General features: G+C 41.7%; 1 protein-coding gene across 2 annotated transcripts in view; it reads right to left on the bottom strand.

Moving 5' to 3' along the window:
- Window positions 1–13,500, bottom strand: part of DNAJC1 (DnaJ heat shock protein family (Hsp40) member C1) — a 118,397-nt gene extending 104,897 nt beyond the window's left edge. For both annotated transcript variants that reach the window (XM_030488228.1, XM_030488217.1), the window contains exon 1: window positions 13,197–13,500. Coding sequence is in view for 1 of the 2 variants with exons in the window: in XM_030488217.1 (XP_030344077.1) it covers window positions 13,197–13,361 (165 nt within the window). In the remaining variant the exon portion in view is untranslated. The remainder of the gene's footprint in view (window positions 1–13,196) is intronic.
- Window positions 13,501–18,916: the final 5,416 nt, after the last annotated feature.

The raw sequence follows: 18,916 nt of genomic DNA, 5'->3' as shown, positions 1-18,916 counted from the left end.
CCCTGTTAACAATTTTCTAAATACCAGATTAGTTTTAATTTTTTTTTTTTTTTGTTACTACTGTGGATTTTGAGGAAGGCAAACAAGAGGAAGACAAATGAAACTATGTCTTACAAAGAAAATATGGATATCTGTATTCAGTGTTAAGCAGTGTTTATATTCACAAATACATTTACAAGAGAAGTAAAAAAAAAGACTGTACACTTAAAAACTGGACTAAACCCTTGAAATTCAACACATTTTATTCAATACAACCTTTAGCTTTAATATGTTCACTTAAAGTTCCTGCATTTCTAACAAGTTCCCTGCTGCAAAATTTATTTCATCCAGGAATAAAGCTACAGCTGTGCATTTCAGTAATTCATTTAATGAGTCTTTCTTGTTGGAGATGTTCAGAGATTCCCACACCGACGCATTCTTTGCGGTAGATGTAGACAGCTCACAGAATCATGGAATGGTTTGGGTTAGAACAGACCTTAAAGATCATCTAGTTCCAACCCCTTTGCCGTTGGCAGGGAAACCTCCCACTAGACCAGGTTGCTCAAAGCCCTGTCTAACCTGACCTTGAACACTACCAGGGATGGGGCAGCCACAGCTTCTCTGGGCAAAGAGAAGAGCTAGGTCAAGAGAGGTTAATTCAACTTGAAATAAATATACAGACATATCACTCCAAACAGACAAATTAGATGCTAAGAAGTTGTCAGAATCATGGCTTTCACCCAAGCTTCCTGAATGAAATTGAAATACAAAGCCACAGGTGGGCAGGTGACAAAAGGTAACCCAGTACTGCAAAAAAAGTGCCACCAGAGACCTGGCAGGTTGACAATGAGATTCCAAACCACATACACACACAAAACCAACCAACCAACCAACAAAACCCAATAACCAAACCAAACAGAAGACATCCTGGGAATTACAGACCACAAAGTTTGTCATTCATTCTTCCTAAAGGCAGGAGGGGCTACGCAAATAAACTCACTGTAGACAGGGTTAAACATGGTCTGTTGGAAAAGACATTGCATAGCTTCTGCAAAGAGAGACTCTGCCTCACCAACCCACCCAAGCCATTGGGGAGCATCAGTAAGGAGAGAGGAGGTCCAGCAGACACAGTACAGTCTTATTATGAAAAAGCTTTTGACAAGGTTCTATACCAAAGGCTATCAAAGAAACCAACCTGCTTCAGGATGGGAGGAAAGAGTCTTACAAATAGAAAATTAATGCACAGGATACAAAAAAGCAAGGTTTAATGGCCAGTTTTCAGGGCAGAGAATAGGCAGCTGAATGGTCTCCTGCTGGGGGACTGGTGCTGGGACTGGCTTTATTCAGCACTTTCAATGACAACCTGAAGAGTAGAGCATGCAATGAAATCTCACAGTTCATAGGTGACGCTACACATTTTGGGTAGATACCAGACACTAGGGAGAGAATGCCTAACCAAGTGATCTGGCAAAAAAGTGAGATATAAGAATCAGTACAGGTAAGACTGTCACCTTAAACTAAACCGTGCCTACACAGAGCAGAGCTCAGAGCTGGCAATTGGAGCGACCCAAGACATGTCGCTGACAGTCCTCCAAACCCTCTGTAGAGCACCAGCTAACTGAAAGACACCACCAGGAATGCACTTTTTAATATTACTGATCACAAACTGGAGGCTGAAAGGTACCAGGAGCAAACGCATTGCAAAATATGGCTTCATATTGCCCTGGTTTCGGCTGGGATAGAATTAATTTTTTTCATAGTAGCTGGTGCAGTGCTGTGTTTTGGCTTTAGTCTGAGAACAATGCTGATAACACACCGGTCTTATAGTTGTTGCTAAGTAATGCTTATCGTGATCAAGGGCTTTTCAGTCCCTCATGCTCTGCAAGTGAGGAGGGGCACAAGAAACCAGGTGGAAACAGAGACAGGACACCTGACCCAAACTAGCCAAAGGGGTATTCCATACCACAGAATGTCACACCCAGTATAGAAACTGGGGGGAGTTACCCGGAAGGGATGGATTGCTGCTCACGTCAGGTGGCATGCCTGTCAGCAGGTGGTGAGCAATTGTATTGTGTATCACATGTCTGTCTTGGGTTTATTCTTCTCTGTTTTTCCTTCCATTATTATAAAAATATTTTACTTTATTTCAATTCTTAACTGATCCTGCAGGTTTTACCTTTATCCGATTCTCCTCCCCATCCCACCACGAGGGGAAGCGAGCAAGCGGCTGCATGGTACTTAGTTACGGTCATCTGGGGTTAAACCATGACAGCCCTTTTTGGGTGGAATGCTTCAAAAATATTCATTTTTGCACAGTAGTCTATCCTAGCCAAAACCAGGACACACGTGCGTTCTTCAATAACACCATCTGGCTTTATTATTTTTATTTAATAAGTGCAAGGGTTATACAGAAGCATATAAATAGTAAGAAACCAGCCAGAGCTCTTTTGACAGCATCCAGCACTCCTTGAAGGCATTCACAGAGCTTGTGGATGACATGGAGGGGAGACCAAGAAGACTAGGGAATGGAAACAGGCCCTCACAGGCACCAGGATACATTGCTTGAGACACAATACTAGACTGTTACTAAACATTTTAAATCAAGACCAGGCAAGGATGTTTAGTCTTCTCAATTGCAAATAGCCTTTTCTTTTTTTAATCACATTATTTCATAACTGATACACGTTTATCCAAAGAATAAATCCTCTTCAGAAGCATACTGCATGACATCACCAAGGAAAAGATTATTTAAAAACAGAACAGAAGTAGGTATCTCCAGTGACCAAATCGATATCCAACCACACAGAGTCAGTGATCAAAATAATATCTAACTACACAGAGATAGACAGAGATTTTCAACCAATGAATTACAGGGCCCTGGAAAGCAGAAAGCAACTGATCTACTTCAGCTATTGTCCTTAAATCTAAGTTCACTAACCAGAAAATTAAGGTGCCTATAAATCATATGCATTTGGAGGTAAGAAAGATAAGTGTGTGAAAGGCATAAATCATCATGATTGAGGAAATTAGTAAGTCAGTAACTCATTGATAGATTAGTCTCTATCTGTCCAGCAGTGGATGGGATTTTTCTTTTTTCCTTTTCCAAAATTAACACAGCTTTCAGGTTAAGCACCTACTATTATTCAACCAGAAAACACAAAAAGACTAGTGCACTTCAGCATGGGAACTCTGTACTATGTAAATGAACATGAATGTGAGTTACACCTAATTTTCAAATATAGTACATAAAACTTCTGTACCACAGATGTTTGTTCTTTCACCATTGTAAGCTGCAAAAGGCAACTGACTGGCTGATACTCTCAATCTGTATTTCAACTGTCGAAATACTATTCTCAACAGATAGAGGCCAACATTTTAATTCACTAATTTGTTTTGAATGTTGCTGGGTTAGCTTGTAGTGCTGGAAAGTTACTGGAGAAGAAATAGAAAGAGGACAATATTCAGTAGAACAGAAACTACAAACCACACAGGTTACAAATTGACAGAAGAAATACTTTCTATTCAACAGATACGTGGACTCAAGTTGGAAAATAAGTTTATTTCAATCAGCTGGAAGGAGTGCTTGAAATAAGATTTCCCTTACATCAAGTAAGATTTTAAATAATTGCTAATAGGAAATGGGAAGACACTTCCATATAGGATGAAATTTTACAGACTTTTTTCTGCGGTAGCACTGTAGTACCACTGTAACACACAACACTGAGTAAAGCAATTGCTAATATGATTGGAAACTGTCACCAAATTAAACGGCATACAGCTCTTCTACTCTCCCATCACAACATTTATATCCCATAAAAGAACACTACAGAAATGGTGATTATGAACTATAAAAGCTAGTCTAAATCAGTTTGAAATTTAATAAAACATTGATCAAACTATAGAATCATTTGCAATATTTTCAGAGTAGGTAAAAACCAATTATTGCCTCTTAAAGGAGAAGCTATTCACCCCAAATCAGTGCAATAAGGCTACTTCACAGCCTTCTCAGGTCCTCATCAGCACCCACTGGTTTTTTCCAACAAGCAAAAGCACTTTTCAGTGTTGAAGACATCAGCATTTCAGAATTATAGTCCATGTATAAAAGCAAGGCTTCCCTAGTTCTTCCTTTTGTCTTTACTCAGAGAAAGATTGCAGGGTGATTTTATTGCAGGGTGATTTTATTTCAACAGCTCCTATGCATCTTCTGGTTTTCTCTGCAAGTTTTCCAGATGAACACTGAGAAGGAAGAATTTCACATCCAGCAGAGATGAGAGACTGCTTATGAGTTTTCTTCACTTCTCATTCCACCACTCGTTTGTTTGACATCAAGAGCAGTTTGTAAGGCCTTTGAGCTGGGTCATTTCAGAAATTGCACTTAGCAATCCATCAGATGAGAGCCCAGTAATACACAGTCCTACTTTAAAGTGCTACATTCAAACTGTGTTGCTGTTTGCATAACTGTAACATACACCACTTGTACCATACATTGCCACATGAATAAGATTGTTTACAATTACTATTATACAGACCTAGTAAGATCCAAACAAGGTTGATGGACAAAAAAACAAGAAACAAAAGAAACCCCAAATCTCCTCATAATTTAGGCAGAAACAACCATTTTAGGCTGCAGGAAGAAATGAACAAACAAAAACCAAACCTACTGTTTAGGAACCCAAAACTGAGAGAAGCAAACTTTTAACGGGCCCAGCATACAGCTAAACAAAAGCACAAACACTAACAAAAAAATCAAAAGCAAAACTGCAGGTTTCCATATGCTGCATGAATTTCGTTAGCCGCCTAGGATGCTGTGGAAAACCAAAACATTTCAGATATACATTTATTTCCTCCTTTTATTCATTTTAATATCAGACCTATTCTTAGAGATGAAAACCCCTTTGTTATCGCTTGTACTCTCACTCTTACTGGCTCAGCTGCACAACGGCACCACGGGCTCTTTGTTACTGGCTCTGCTGAGAGCACAAGCAGCACCAACCCAACTAAGAGACATTTTATATGCTTAATTTTATTTTTTAAATTTTAACAAGTACTTAAAGTTAAAATAGCATCAAAGATACCTCCAAATATCTTCCTAGTTTTCTCTAGATCTGATTAGAAAACACTGTTAATTGTAAAATGAATCCAGATGGAGCATAAAATGTTTATCATTCAACAGAATGAAATTAAGGTGGCCTCTAAGAATTTTCTTTACACATCTTTACAGACAAAGATGATGATCACAATCCACGGCAGTCAAGTAGTAAAAAGCCCACCAGGAAGCCATTTACAAAACTGTATGTTGGGTTAACTATGTGGCTGTTTTAGATCCCAACATAGGCACATAGATGAGAACTTCAGCAAAGGAGATGAATTTGAAACAAGCATAAAACTTACAGCCTTGCCTAAGCACCAGAGGCCACCAGCACAGGTTACCTATCATTCCTCACCAAGAAATTGGTCACTCCCTTCAATGAATTACAGGTCAAACAAAAGAAGTTCCAGGAAGAAAAATAGCCCATTTGCAATTTGAAGATTAAACTATTACGGATACATCCTTAAGGGATTAGTGAAGTGGGAAATACAGAGAGGAAGAGCTGAAACATTATTGCTGCTGCAGACAGACGAACAAAAAAAAAAAAGAGAAAATCAAGACTGCTTGTTTTATCCTTCAGGACTGCTTGTTTTATCCTTTTCACAGTGCTTTGCATAATGTTAGTTCCCTTGGGTTCCCAAGCACAGTAGTTTCCTACTGCTGTATGTCCTTCTGCACAGCAAAAAAGAAGAAAAAAATAATCTGAAAGAAATTAAGGAAGTATTATATGAATGAATAGTCAGGGAAAGTTAACAGTAAATGTCTTTAAAACAACGTATAATGGTAGATTCTGAAACACTTTTGTGTCTTTAAGAAAGGAGCCAACAATGAAAGCAAAAAAACCCTGAATTTCCTTGGACAACATCCAAGCAGAAACTTAACAGGAAACAATACAGAAAGCCTATTTTTATGGAAAATACAAGTTTCACAAGTCTAGATGTCTCGATCATTTTTAAATGCAGCAATTGTGAACAAAACCATCAGGGAACATTATGCATACCCGACACATGTCAGGGCACTTACATAATGGATTACATTATGTATCAGCAGCTTACCTGGAAGTTCAGCACTTAGGAAAAAGCGAAACCAAAACCAAAACACACAAAACCCCATATTCTGCAACATCCTCAGTTATAAACTTGAGCAGTTATCCTTAGTGCTTCAATATGGTGACTCCTGTGAGCAATTAAGCTACTCTGTAGTTCAGAACAACTTTGTTTTAAAGTATCCAAGTGAATAATCTGAACAATGACTTCACACACTTTTAATAATTTGCATTTGTTATGAAAAACCAAGCTTCCAGAACTGCTGGAAATCTCACTTCCACATACAACTTAAGTATGAGACTCAAATAGAAAGTTTAAAACCACGAAGGGATGCACAATTGTGTCTCAATAACATACTGAGGAAAAAATACACAATTACTTCTATGGAATGAACTGAGACTATGGCTAAAGCCATTAGAAACAAATCTGGATTTTCTAATGCTATTTTTGTTTGAATTAGTGCAATGGAGTTCACCACTGCCTCAATGTTGGTAATATATTTGGGGGCTTTTTTGGCTGTAACTACCATAATACGAGCCAATTCTTAAAGTTTAGGGGGGAAAAAAAAAAAAAAGAAAAAAATTTGAAGAACCCCTCCCTCATTCTTAAAAGAAATGTGCAGTTTTAGGAATTACAAAGATCCTCATTGTCCAAATAAAGGTCTGCTACTATTATCACCCAGTTGTGTATTACAAAAGTTATTTATTTTCACAGTTTGGGGCAAGAAAGTTGAAACATATTTCATCTTCCCAACCAAGAACTCCCATGCTGTGATTGACAGCACATTAAAATCTAATGCCTTCCAGAACTACTAGACCTGCTTAATATAGATTTTGAACAAACAGTAGAAAACAATCTTGAAACAGGTTTAGACCATTAGACATGATGTTTAATCACTAGCCCAACAATTTGATTCCTCAAAGATGAGGAACCGAGGTATCAAGCTGCAACATGGCTCCATGTCACCTAACAGCACGAGGCTGTCAAAAGTCACAGTGAATATCCTATTTGGCATGCAAAGACAAAACAGTCTTACAAAACAAGGCAAGAAAAGCCTACAGCTCATAGTTTTGACACAGTCATCTGAAAAAAGTGATGTCATAATTGCATACATGTCTCACTAAATCAAATACTTCCAAAGCTTAGGAGACTGAAGCAGTATCACCAACCTAAGTTTTCTCTAAAACATTTGCAGATGATGCACACACCATGATTTTAGTAACACTGCACCCACGTATGTTAACCTTAAAAAGCAGTAGGGAGGAGAACAGCCTTAAGTGTTAGAAGAGCAACCAAAATAAGTTTTTGGAGCGTGATCTTCCACCGGGAAAAAGAAACGAACTGCTGAGTTTCTGGGCTATCCCTTCTTAATTCCCCTTTCTTGTCCTCCTTATCTGCATCTTGCTTGCCAGAGAAGACAGAAAACCCGTGTGGGTACAGGTAGGCTGCGCTGGCTGAGGACTTGAGAGCATTCCTTGAACAGGTACAGCTCTCCCTCACAGCCTCTTCCCACTTGGAAGGGCCACTCCAGGTATTGAAAGCGCCCAAAAAGCTCCACAGCAAAAATACCTTTGTCTAGATTTAATTTTTTTTCTGGACAGTGACCCATTCCAAGCCACAGCTATGGCAGTGCCAGACAATAAATACAACATTGACAGCTTCAGAGATTGCAATTCTTTCTGAAAAAGAGGTTACCAAATTATGTCCAAGAATTTTACTTATATATAACATATGAATTCACAACTTTAGAACTGCAGTGATGTACACACTGCGTGTCAACACACTTACATAAAACAGACTACACAAAATCTATTACTGAGAATTTTCATAAGTCTCCCATAATGCCTTGTAATACCACAAACGTCACACAGTATGTTGCAGGGCTCATTCCTGGTAAGGTTCTTACAGGGGAATGCCAAGAGGTAAATTCACCATCAACCATTTACTATAAACTGAAGTCTTAAAAGTGCATCCACATCAGTTTTTTAGTGTAGATCAGAAGCACACATGTAACGCAAACTTCCTTATGATGTACCTACTGACTGCACATCATGAAGCAGTCCTGAAGTAGATGAACTTCTGGATTTCTGGGGTGGATTTCTTTTGGATAGAACGGGACTGTTAGATGTAAAAGCAGAAGCACAAGCAGCACACTTCAACACATACAGGCATTTAGTCCATGTAGCCAGGCTGGAATTAGTTCAACACACAAAAAAAAATCAAAATAAAAAATAATTTTAAAAAAATCCCTGAAATGCAAACAGTACAGACACCAATTCCTCAGCACCGAACACTGAGTTCTACAGACACAACCCTGTCAGACCCTGCTGCTTGCTGAGGTACACAACAGCTCCCCTGTTCCAGTGCTCTTGAAAGGAGCCTATTAGCCCACATCCAGCTCATCTAGAGGGGTTGTGGCTTCCTGCAGCCAACGAAATCCAACTCCTTGGTTTTCACATCTTGCACTTTCTTGGAGTTGCTCACGTATCAGCGTCTCACATGCTGTAGGACCAAAATCAGGTTATGTATGCGCAGTTCTGACTTTGTGGTGCCGCATTATCTAGTGAACCCATCATCTAGCAATGACATTGATACAATGCTCTTAGTTCTCTACAGTAACGCCACATGAATGGATTAGAGCCCAATTCAAACTAAATCTCATGTGCCACAGGAAGGCATAAGCAACTAATGAAGAAAATACCTCTCTCAAAATTTTTGGGGGTTATATATTTACCCACAGTGTTGGCCAGCAAGCCCTACCTATATTTTAATTCTCCCCCAGCAATTTGAGCTCCCAGGGCTTCTACTACCTCAAAGGGCACTTGGAGAAACTCTGTATTTGCTTTCATACACTGCACAGGCCTAGCAGAACTTTCAATATAAACCTGTTCCCTTATCTGATTACCCAGTAGAAGCCAAGCCTTATTCAGAAATTCCTTGATACATAACATACTGCTCTGCACAGGCCAATTCTAGCAACACAGCTAATGCATTTTAACATATCGTCACAAATATTTCCTAAAAACATATTGATCAGATCCCTTGTATCCAAGAACCGTATCACAAAGTCTCAAAAGACATTCAGAGGCCCATAGTGCCTTCCTTACTGCAAGCCATTAGAAGTACAGGAGCAGGTAATTCCCTTAAACACAAACAGTTATAATCAAAAGCATATTTTGGCACGGAGATCCACAGGTTAAACTGATACCAAGTTGATTAATCCAGAGTATATCATATTTATGCAAGTATCAGCTACTGAAAGCTGTAAGAGACAACAAAATTAACTTGATCAGTTCATTTGTTCACCAAAGAAGCTTGTAGCTCCCCAGATCTTCCTGGAATTTTTCCCAAAAGTTGACATCACGCTTACAGGTTCTCATTCTCAGGTAACAGGGTAGTTTTATACCCTGTGAGTCTGCATAGCCTCTGGTTTAATTCTGCTCCTTCATGTTAGTTTTTAGATGAATACTATTTGGTCCTGATCCCCTTGTCAGTTTGAAACTAGCAATGCTGAAGTGATTACTGAAATGATTATTACATCTGATCTGTCAAGAGTTTACGCTTCTATTTTCTTCAATAACCACTTGGGGGAAATGGAAATATAATCTCTTCTCAAGCCAAAGGTTATCTTATCTCCCCATTCCACTAGGTCAACTTCTTGAGAATAACAATGTTCTAAATGAGCCATTCGAAACAATTGCATCATCAATTTAAGAACCACCAAGGAAACAGAAAGGTAGAGCAATTCCCGAATTGTTCGGAACAGCAATAGTAACAACGTAACAATGCAAAGCTTCTCATATATGCTATGCTACCATTAGATCTGATGGATTAACAAATCGATACATTGTATCCTTGCATAAAAGTCAGAACCCTCTTAATCCTGCTGCTCAGCCCTAACACCTGGAGGTTGGACAAGGTGACCTCCAGAGGTCCCTTCCACCGTCAGCCATCCTGCAAGCATTTATAGATTTGTCAGCCAACCCCTCCTTGCAGTCAAGCACTGAGGACAGTTATTCTAACAGCCAAGACAGTCACAGTCTTACTCTTCCTCTGTCATTCCATGTTTACAACAAAAATCGCTTCCATGAGATCACCCTCTAGCCCTCAGTCACCCAACTTGGAAAACACTACAGCAGCTTCAAAGTTAACACCCTGCCAGTGCTGGATGACACCTACCTGACAACATCAAGAGGCTTCCACAAGGCCCTTCAAAAGATGAAACGCAAAACCCTTACTCATGCAAGCATAGAGCAGCAACTAAACAAAACAAAAAAATCACCATTTCTCTCCAATCGCAGGGAAAAATCCGCAGCCAGAGGCTTCATGCTAGAGAGCTACAGGACTTCCCACAACCCCTTCTGCACCTTGTCAGCTGAGGCCAATATCAGCTTCTGACATCACGTCAGAGATTCAACAAGCAGCTGGTACCACAATTCTCCCATCAAAACCAAAGCTGCAATAAAACCTTAAGGAAGCACTGCAGTCGTACCCTATACTTTTTTGAAACACAAGATGACATGTTCAGAGAAAATCTGGCAGCTCTGAATATATACTACTGTTAACAAACATGGCCAAGCGTCCGTATCTCTGATGCGGAAGTTACATCCTGCATAAAGGAGAGGTACTCCTTTTCCCAGGTGTACATGAAGGGATTATCAGGACACAATACAAGGCAGTGAACACCAAGAGGAATACGGGAAGGGAGGGAGCGGGTGGTAAGCTAGCTTTGATGAATGAAAGCTAATGAAACAGTCCAAGGGATTCACCTGAGCACAGGGAATAAAGCCACTAACACCAGAACTAGAAAAAGTTAATCACAGCATTCTAGTCGAAGGCATCCCAACTAAAACAATAGTGACATACAAAATAATCAGTAAGCTCCATTAAACCATAGTTTTTTTAAATAACAGAAAACCCGAAGAAACACACAAACAGCACATAGAGACATTACGGTAAAAGGCAGCTACATGTTAAGATATACAAGCTAGGAAGGCTACAGCACACCTGAGAGTTGTGCACTTCCCTTGACCCTGTTATGACACCAGTTACCCTTCTCATACAGGTGCAGCTATCTAGAGAGTCATTGCAAGTCAGAACCCTGCTTCAGCATCTTGTTTGAAGCTTCAAGTATAGGTCGGAGGTGGAGAAGCAAGCAGCAGGAACAAAGGATTCAGTGTGGAAGAACCTATAAACCTACACAGCACCTTCCAATGCTTACAAATTCCTATTGAAGCTCAACTTCAACACTATAAATTCTATTACTGTACTCACAGGTATATTCTGCTGTATGTACAAAGTGTCTAATACTATTTGTACTTCCAGTGTTGGCTATAATGACATAATAAGTGACTTGTATATACTATATACTTATAACTAACAAAACTTTGCTTCATTTGCATTGCTCTTCCAACAACTTCCCTGGTCGCACATCATGAGTGATTCAAGTTCTCCATTAAGATTAGAAGAGTAAAGGCATGAACTAGCAGAATATTTGCTTCCTAAAAGTAACATTATATTTTGCTAAACACATAGGTCTGCAAGGTACAGATTCAGCCCTACAGAAAGAGTTTGCATACCAGCTCTGAACATCACTAATCAAAACAAAAAAATCAAAACAAAACTGTGATTCCCTACATTACATAACACCAAAATTGCCTTTGAGAAATTAAAACATAGATTTTTGGGCTCATGAAAGTGAAATCTGAGTAGCATTGTTTGCTGTGCTGTATATATGATGGTGTTCCATAGTACTTAACATCAGATGTTTAAGAAGGAGTAAAAGAAAGAGATGAAACTGACTCAGAATCCCCCCAACCATCATTAACAACCACAGCCAGTAGTTTTCAAAACAGGACCCTTATATCGCAGCCACCTTTCCTCTCTTTGTAGGCATGGCCCTAATGAAATGCACCTGGAAGTACTGCTACTATTCTCAAAAACTACAAGAACTACATCAGAATAAACTTTAAGGTTGTCAGCAAAGCCATTTGAATAGCAGAGGTGCTAGGACAACAAACAAAATGTCTTTTGGGGACTCTGGGTGAAGTAACAGACTATAAAGAATTACAGACTTAATTACTGAGGAGAGGATTACTAACTGGCAGAAAGAGACAAAAAAAGGAATTCTAAGATGCATGAAGAGAGATCAAGCAAGATCACACACACAGAGCAGAGCATCTGGAGACGTGGAAGGCTGTCAAGTGCGAGCCAGGACAAGCAATACAAGTTAAAGATGCCAAGTGGCAGCGAAACCAGGAACCACATCTAAACATACACAAGAAACATGAGATGAAAGGGTTTGGAACAGGAGTCCCTGTCTTGACTCCATATGCAGGAAAAAAATAGCAGAAGGTGCATAATAAATGCTTAAAGATAATCTTCAGTGTTGCCTAGCAATCAGAGGTAAAACCCATGCATAATAAGTAAGATACATGGAAAGTAAACAAATATTAACAATCAACAAGCCATTACCAAAGCAGTCTGCCACATGGCACACGTGAGAGAAAATAGGAGACACAACACATGGCAATGCACAATCATAAGAAGATAAGGGACTAGCAGTTATTGCAGAATGAGGGGAAGATGAAAACCAGCCATATCCAGGATACACATGGGAAGTGAGAGAAGCCCACAAGCCTCGATACATTTGGATTTAAAAGAGATATATTCAGAAGAGCAACAGGCAGTAGGAACACACAAAGGTGAAGCGGGAGAGGGAGGGTTGATTTATGGTGGGGCCAGAAGGATAAAAACCACAGCAGTCTTTGAAGGAGAGCGGAGCCCCTGCAAAGGGAGGGAAGAGGCTGGGGAAGGGACGGGAGCCGGGGCACAGCGGGGGGAGGTGGCGGTGTCCCGGACCGGCGCGGCACAGCGGGGCAGCCGCACGCGTGCCGGGGCCGGATGACAGCGCCATGGAGCAGGCCAGGTGCCGGCGGCATGCCCGGCGCCCCGTGCCGCGGGGAGCGGCGGCGGGAGCCAGCCAGCCATGTTCGGCGGGGGCAGGGACGGCGGTGACAGGCGAGGCCCGTGCCCGCGGGAAGGACCCGCGCCGGGCGGGGGGGCCCCGGCCCCCGGCTCACCTGCTGCACCCCCAGGAAGTCGTAGAAGTTCCGCGGCACCTCCTCCACCAGGTCGAAGAGCTCCAGGTCGCCACTGTCCCAGGCGCGGGCGCGGGGCGCCGCCAGCCCCAGCAGCGCCAGGAGCGGCAGCAGCCGGAGGCGCGGCGCGGCCCGCAGGCGGCCCATGACCGCGGCCCCGGCGGTGTCGAGGACGTGGCCGGGGAGGCGCCGCTGCGGCCACGCACGGCCCAGCAGCGGCCCCGCTCTGAGGGGAAGGAGGCAGGCCCGGCCCTGCCGGCGACGAGTCCCGCGGAGGGGGGGGAAGCGCTCTCCGCCCGGCCAATCGCCGCCTCCGCAGGCTGTGACGTCGGGTACCCCGGCAACCGCTGGCGCTCGCGCAGTCAGGGGCTGTGGGGGAAGGGCGAAGGGAGGGGGGGAGTAGCCCGAGCGCGCGCGGGAGCGGGAGCGGCAGCGGCGCGCGGGGCCCTGGCGCGAGCCGTCTCCGCGCGCCCGCCCCGCGCCTCCTGCCGGCCCTTCCTCCCTCCTCCCCTCCCGCCGCAGCCCCCCTGGGCACCCGAGGATAACCGCGCGCACCGCCGCGCCGAGCAGCCGGCCCTCCCGCCGCCGGGACAGCCGCGCCCGGGCGGTTCGGGGGTGCCGTTGTCCGCCGGCGCCCGCAGGAGGAAAGAGGCGACGGGGGTGCGGCCCCGCCCCCGCTGCCCTCGGGCGCTGCATTCCCCTTCGGCGTGCGCTGGGGTTATTAATTGCGTAAGGATGCGTTTGATTATCGGAGCCGTCTTTACCCTAAAATCACTGCAGTGAATTACCAACAGCAGCTCGGTATTTAAGCGGTTTTCACTGGACCGTTCTTTCTTTCCCTGCTTAAATTAATACAAATGCTAGGTGAGAAATTAGAGACTGAACGGCTTAACAATACAAATTATCAATGTCAAATCACTTGTCTCTGGTATGCTCAGACTCCTTGGAACACCCCATCTGTTTAATCTCTCTTGAAGCAGGCCTGGTTAACGACTCACTATGAGAATCTTAAAGAAAAGAGAGTTTCACTCGTCCCAGAAATACCCATGAGCTCAATCAAGTTCAGAAAACATTTTTTCCAATTAAAAAAAATCCCAAATGCCGAGCTCGTGTGCACCTGAGATCACCAAAGAGGAGCTAGCCACTATTTACAAAATCACTGTACAGCAGTAGAGCACTGCCTTGGATACTACATGGGAATAGCAAGATACGGCTTTAAAATATGCTCTGCTTAATTCAGGACAAGGACTTGAACCAACATAGCCCTTATCAATTTTCCAACTCATAAAGTATAGAGCAGTCTTAGGTATTCTCTTCTATTGAAACTGTTCCCTTTTGTATAAACTATTTAAATATTAATTAGATTGATATTTAAACTTGTGTTTCCATATCCCATATGCATGCCCACTGCGCTGATAGGATCATGATTCTGCCTCTGGCTCTCTTTTCTGAAAAGACACCTAAACCCATTTGCCAGGAAATGATAATTTAACCAACAGTGTCTGATGTTTTAAATTTACCCTTCTCAAAAAAGAGTGCTTAACTGTTCATTCTGATCATCTTACAAAATTGCTTCTCCCACTCGATCAGAGCCAAAAAAATAAGCCTTTTCTAGAGAATGTCATAGTAAAGAGAAAACCATGGGCTACTTAATTTATCGGCTGCTTTGTTTTGTTGGAGTAACTGAACCTGGTATAGACCAGTTTCTTCCCTTGTCCTTATTTTCTTAATCTGTTATGTTTTGCACACTGGTATTCATAGCGTAAATTCCCTTTGTTGCCTGGTGTATCTATGTTCTTCTTGCTTTCAAGCCTCAAACTTTATTTCAGAAAAATACCAGCTTTGGATTCAAAAAGTTACCTCCTCATAAGGTTGTAGAACAAACTTTAAAGGCACAAAATACCCTCAGAAACCAGGGCCAAATGAAGAGTTCACTATGGTAGTAGTATTTTTAAACCAGGCTAAAGATTTTTTTTAAATGTGGGATTAACAATACTCCCTCTCTCTTAATAGATGTTTTCCAAATTCTTCCCTTCTGACTCATTCTGTATTTTCCATATCTCCTTCGTCTTGCCTCATTAGCCTCTAAGCCTCCTTAGTTAAGTTGACCTAGTGCAATAATCAACCTCAAAGAGAAGCGTTTGCTATTTTCATCTTATTTTTCATCATTCAGAATTTGGTGTGAAGAATGACCCCTTTCAAAATCCACCTCTGGCTTCTTGCTGAAGCTGTTAAAACAGCCTTCAAAAAACCTGATAAAAACAGATGATCTATTCTGTTCTGCTGGGACCCAGAGAAACTGTCCTAACACTGGCCACCAATTGCAGGTAGCTTGTGGCTTTAAGCCATTTGGGAACAACAGCAGATGATAGCTATTTTGAAAGAAACATCTCAGAATTCTTCAGATAAATTATGGCTTCTTTCAGCCAAGAGAAATGTGAATTTAGAAAGGGTAATAGGAGAAAAAATGCACTAACGATGATGGGATTATGATTATTTAAAATACGTGCTTAAGAGATACCTTACATTTAAGTCAGCATACTTAAATCATTCCAGTCGGGTTTAACAATGTGGGAAATCTGAATATTCATTTTTATTCTGATCTTTAAACCATTGGAAGAGAAGGCCTGATACTGCATGTAACATTTCTAATAATGACCTTTTTTTTTTTTTTTTAATTTTAGACTATGAGATTAGTTTAAATGTTTCCATTAAAATCATTCTGTACTCCAAGAATAAATAATGAAATTTTGGGAAGAAAATGCTAAAAGTGCTGTTAAAACGCTATAAGCACCAGCATTATAATGACAAATTATTATTTTCTCATTCTTCTGCTTTTCCTCTTCAAAGTCATGGGAAGTTATTTTTTCTTGATGAGTCATTATAGCCCTTCCCCCTTCTCCAGCACTTCAATTAATCCAAATCACACTAGGCTTCCACAGAATGAAATAAATCGGTTCGCTCTCCTGGTTTCAGAGAAAGCCTTAAAACACAAACCAAACTTGATTAAATCCAGCAATGCTTGCCTTTGCTATGAGCCTGCAATGACACATGTGAGAAATCTCCAGTGACACGTGCAACGACTGGTGAGCTGGGTGACCAGTGACGACAATTTAGATCTTAGTACTGTGAACTCTGACACAAAGGTAGTGCAGAAGGTAGAGGCTTTTTCATTATGGTCTAAAATTACATATGTTGGGAGGTATTAGTATTTTTTTCTGTGACTCAGGGATGACATTTAAATGGCTAGAGGATCAGAGGAAGGGTTTTAATTCTGGATGTAATCTCTGCAGCGGGCAGCTCCTTTAAGAATGTGGAGAGCTATGAAGGCAAGGATGGCATTTTCTTTCTCTGCCTGAGTTTGCCTGCGCACGCAGGCAGGCTTCACTGAATCAAGTACGCTCGGTCACAAAGCTCTCCTTTGCAAACCGTAAGGGAAAGAAGCACATACAGAAATAATTTGTTTAAATAAATCTCTGTTCTGACACTAATTGACAGTAGCACCCAAGGCCTGAGGCACGAACTGGTTATTATTAGCGTTCTTAACAGCACTGAAAGACCAACATGCTTCATAAGCCCAGTAGGATTCACAACGATCATATTCTGCATAGCTAAACAGCCTGTGATTTTGATGTCTCGAATAGAAGATGTCTAGGGGAGCTTAGTAAGGGACCACCCCTTTTCTTCGTAAAGATGAAGCCTTATCTCCAGCAGTTGGAGAGCCTGACTGCTCTGCAGTCTATACCGGTTTTCTATTCCAGCTGTTTAGTTTAGGTGCTCAGTAATACAGTTTTTGTGCAGTAATAGCAGTTTTCTCTGTTAACAAAGCTGGCTTAAGAGTTTCCTGCACCCTGCCCCCAGCCCAGGCGCTTGTTCCCACCTCTACACCACTGTTTGCTGCCTCCTCAACTGTGCTAATTCAACTCTTTGTGGGCCACATTCTAAATCAAATGACTGCAATGATCTAAGTTGTTTCTTAAGGAAAAAATAAAAAAAAAGCTGTTTGCGTATTCATATATACACATACGCACACAAAAACTCTAATTTATTTCAGTGATCCGATTTACAACACAACCACAAACAGCTGCATTCGTACAATCCAGGGGACAGCGAACTGTGATGAAGGAGCAAGAACAAGAGGGCAGAGCCGGCAGGAAACTGCCTGGCTTAAACTGGCTTTGCCATTGGAAAAAAACCTTTGTATAACTACACCCAGAGAGCTGAAAGCAAGCTGTTCCCCGAGCAGTGAGGCTGAGCAGAGCGGAGGCAGGAATTCTGTTTCACAGCTGGCAGGAACGTTTGAGGACTCGCACCGGAAGAGAGGGTTCTCCTGCAAAAGCGAGGAGCGAGGCGGCAGAACCTTGCTCCGAGGGGTCCTGTAGTGCTCCATCCCGATAGGCAAGTGGTTATTGCCTTTTTAAAGGATTTTTTTTAAAGCCAGCTCATTTTGCAAATGCAGTTTAAAGTGTAGCCACACAAACAGAGGAATGGAGTGGAGACCAAAGGAAGGTAACATCCAGCGTGGCAGTGGGAAAAGAAGGGGGGACAGGATCACTTTATAGCAACACTGCCCACTGAAAGATTTGTAAGGAATATGCCATTTGTGTAGACCAGCTGTTACCTTAGGCAAGACATAAGTCAAAGTAATGAGAAAGAAATGTGGGAATGGAAAGAGAAGTAAAAGCAACAGAGCTAAAAACAGAAAGCTATTACGGTCCATCAGACATGAAAGAATATTATTTAGGAAACAGCTAATCCGTGCCTGGTCTGGGCAGCTCAGTCCTCTTTTTAGCTACGTTACTGGGGTTTTTTTTTCTCTTTTTCCTCATGGTACATCATTAGTGCCAAAACCCAAGCCCCTGCCTACTCCGCACGCCATACCCTGTCACGCCATTTTCCAGGTTGAAAAACTACCTGAAGCCACATTAACATTGTGCAAGGTGACTCACAGACTGTGGGATAGGAAAAGAGGGTTCCTTTTCAGAGTATCAGCCATATCCTAATAGGATAAAGCCAACATATGAAAGCCTTGATCATTATAAATGGCCTTTTTCCAGCATAAATGCATAATATTTTGCTGCATGGCATGCCAATAGTCTGTCATTGTATTTTAATATGTATTTTCTTGAAGAACATCAACATGGGGAAGCAGAAGTTCAGGATGCACAGGAATTAAAAGACAAAACAAAATCAGTGATTAGAAGGATTATGCCATCTTTTTAAACAATGTATTCTTGACACCTTTCAAAATGATCTGTAGCTTTAACTGCAAGTGGATGACTTTCAATGCCAATTTTGTTATTACTATTCCAAGAACAACACCCTGGTACTCTATTCACATATCGAGATGCTCAGCATATGCAAACTGAAAATCTCTAGACAACTTTTAGAGAGATGTACAGCTCTTTTAAAATATTTATCCAAGGAATGTTTCCCAGAATGAGAGCTCTCACTGTATGGATGACATTACTCATCTCCAGAGAGAGGCACATCTTTAGGATGCTGTGCAGATGAATGTAATTCCCACTGCCCATAATGTAAGAACACTGGAAATGAGGGATTCTCAAAGCTCTACTATGTTCTCAAGACATTTATGTTAACCCTCCAAAAAAGAACAAAATGAGAAACATGATTTTGAAATGTTGAAGGTCTCATACAGTTTTCAGTGTGATATTGATTCCTTTTGTTCTATTCTGCAGTGA

Source organism: Strigops habroptila, chromosome 1, assembly GCF_004027225.2.
Source record: "Strigops habroptila isolate Jane chromosome 1, bStrHab1.2.pri, whole genome shotgun sequence".
NCBI classification, from domain to species: Eukaryota; Metazoa; Chordata; class Aves; order Psittaciformes; family Psittacidae; genus Strigops; species Strigops habroptila.
The sequence above is the reverse complement of the archived record's forward strand: the minus strand, read 5'-3'. Positions and strand labels throughout refer to the sequence as shown.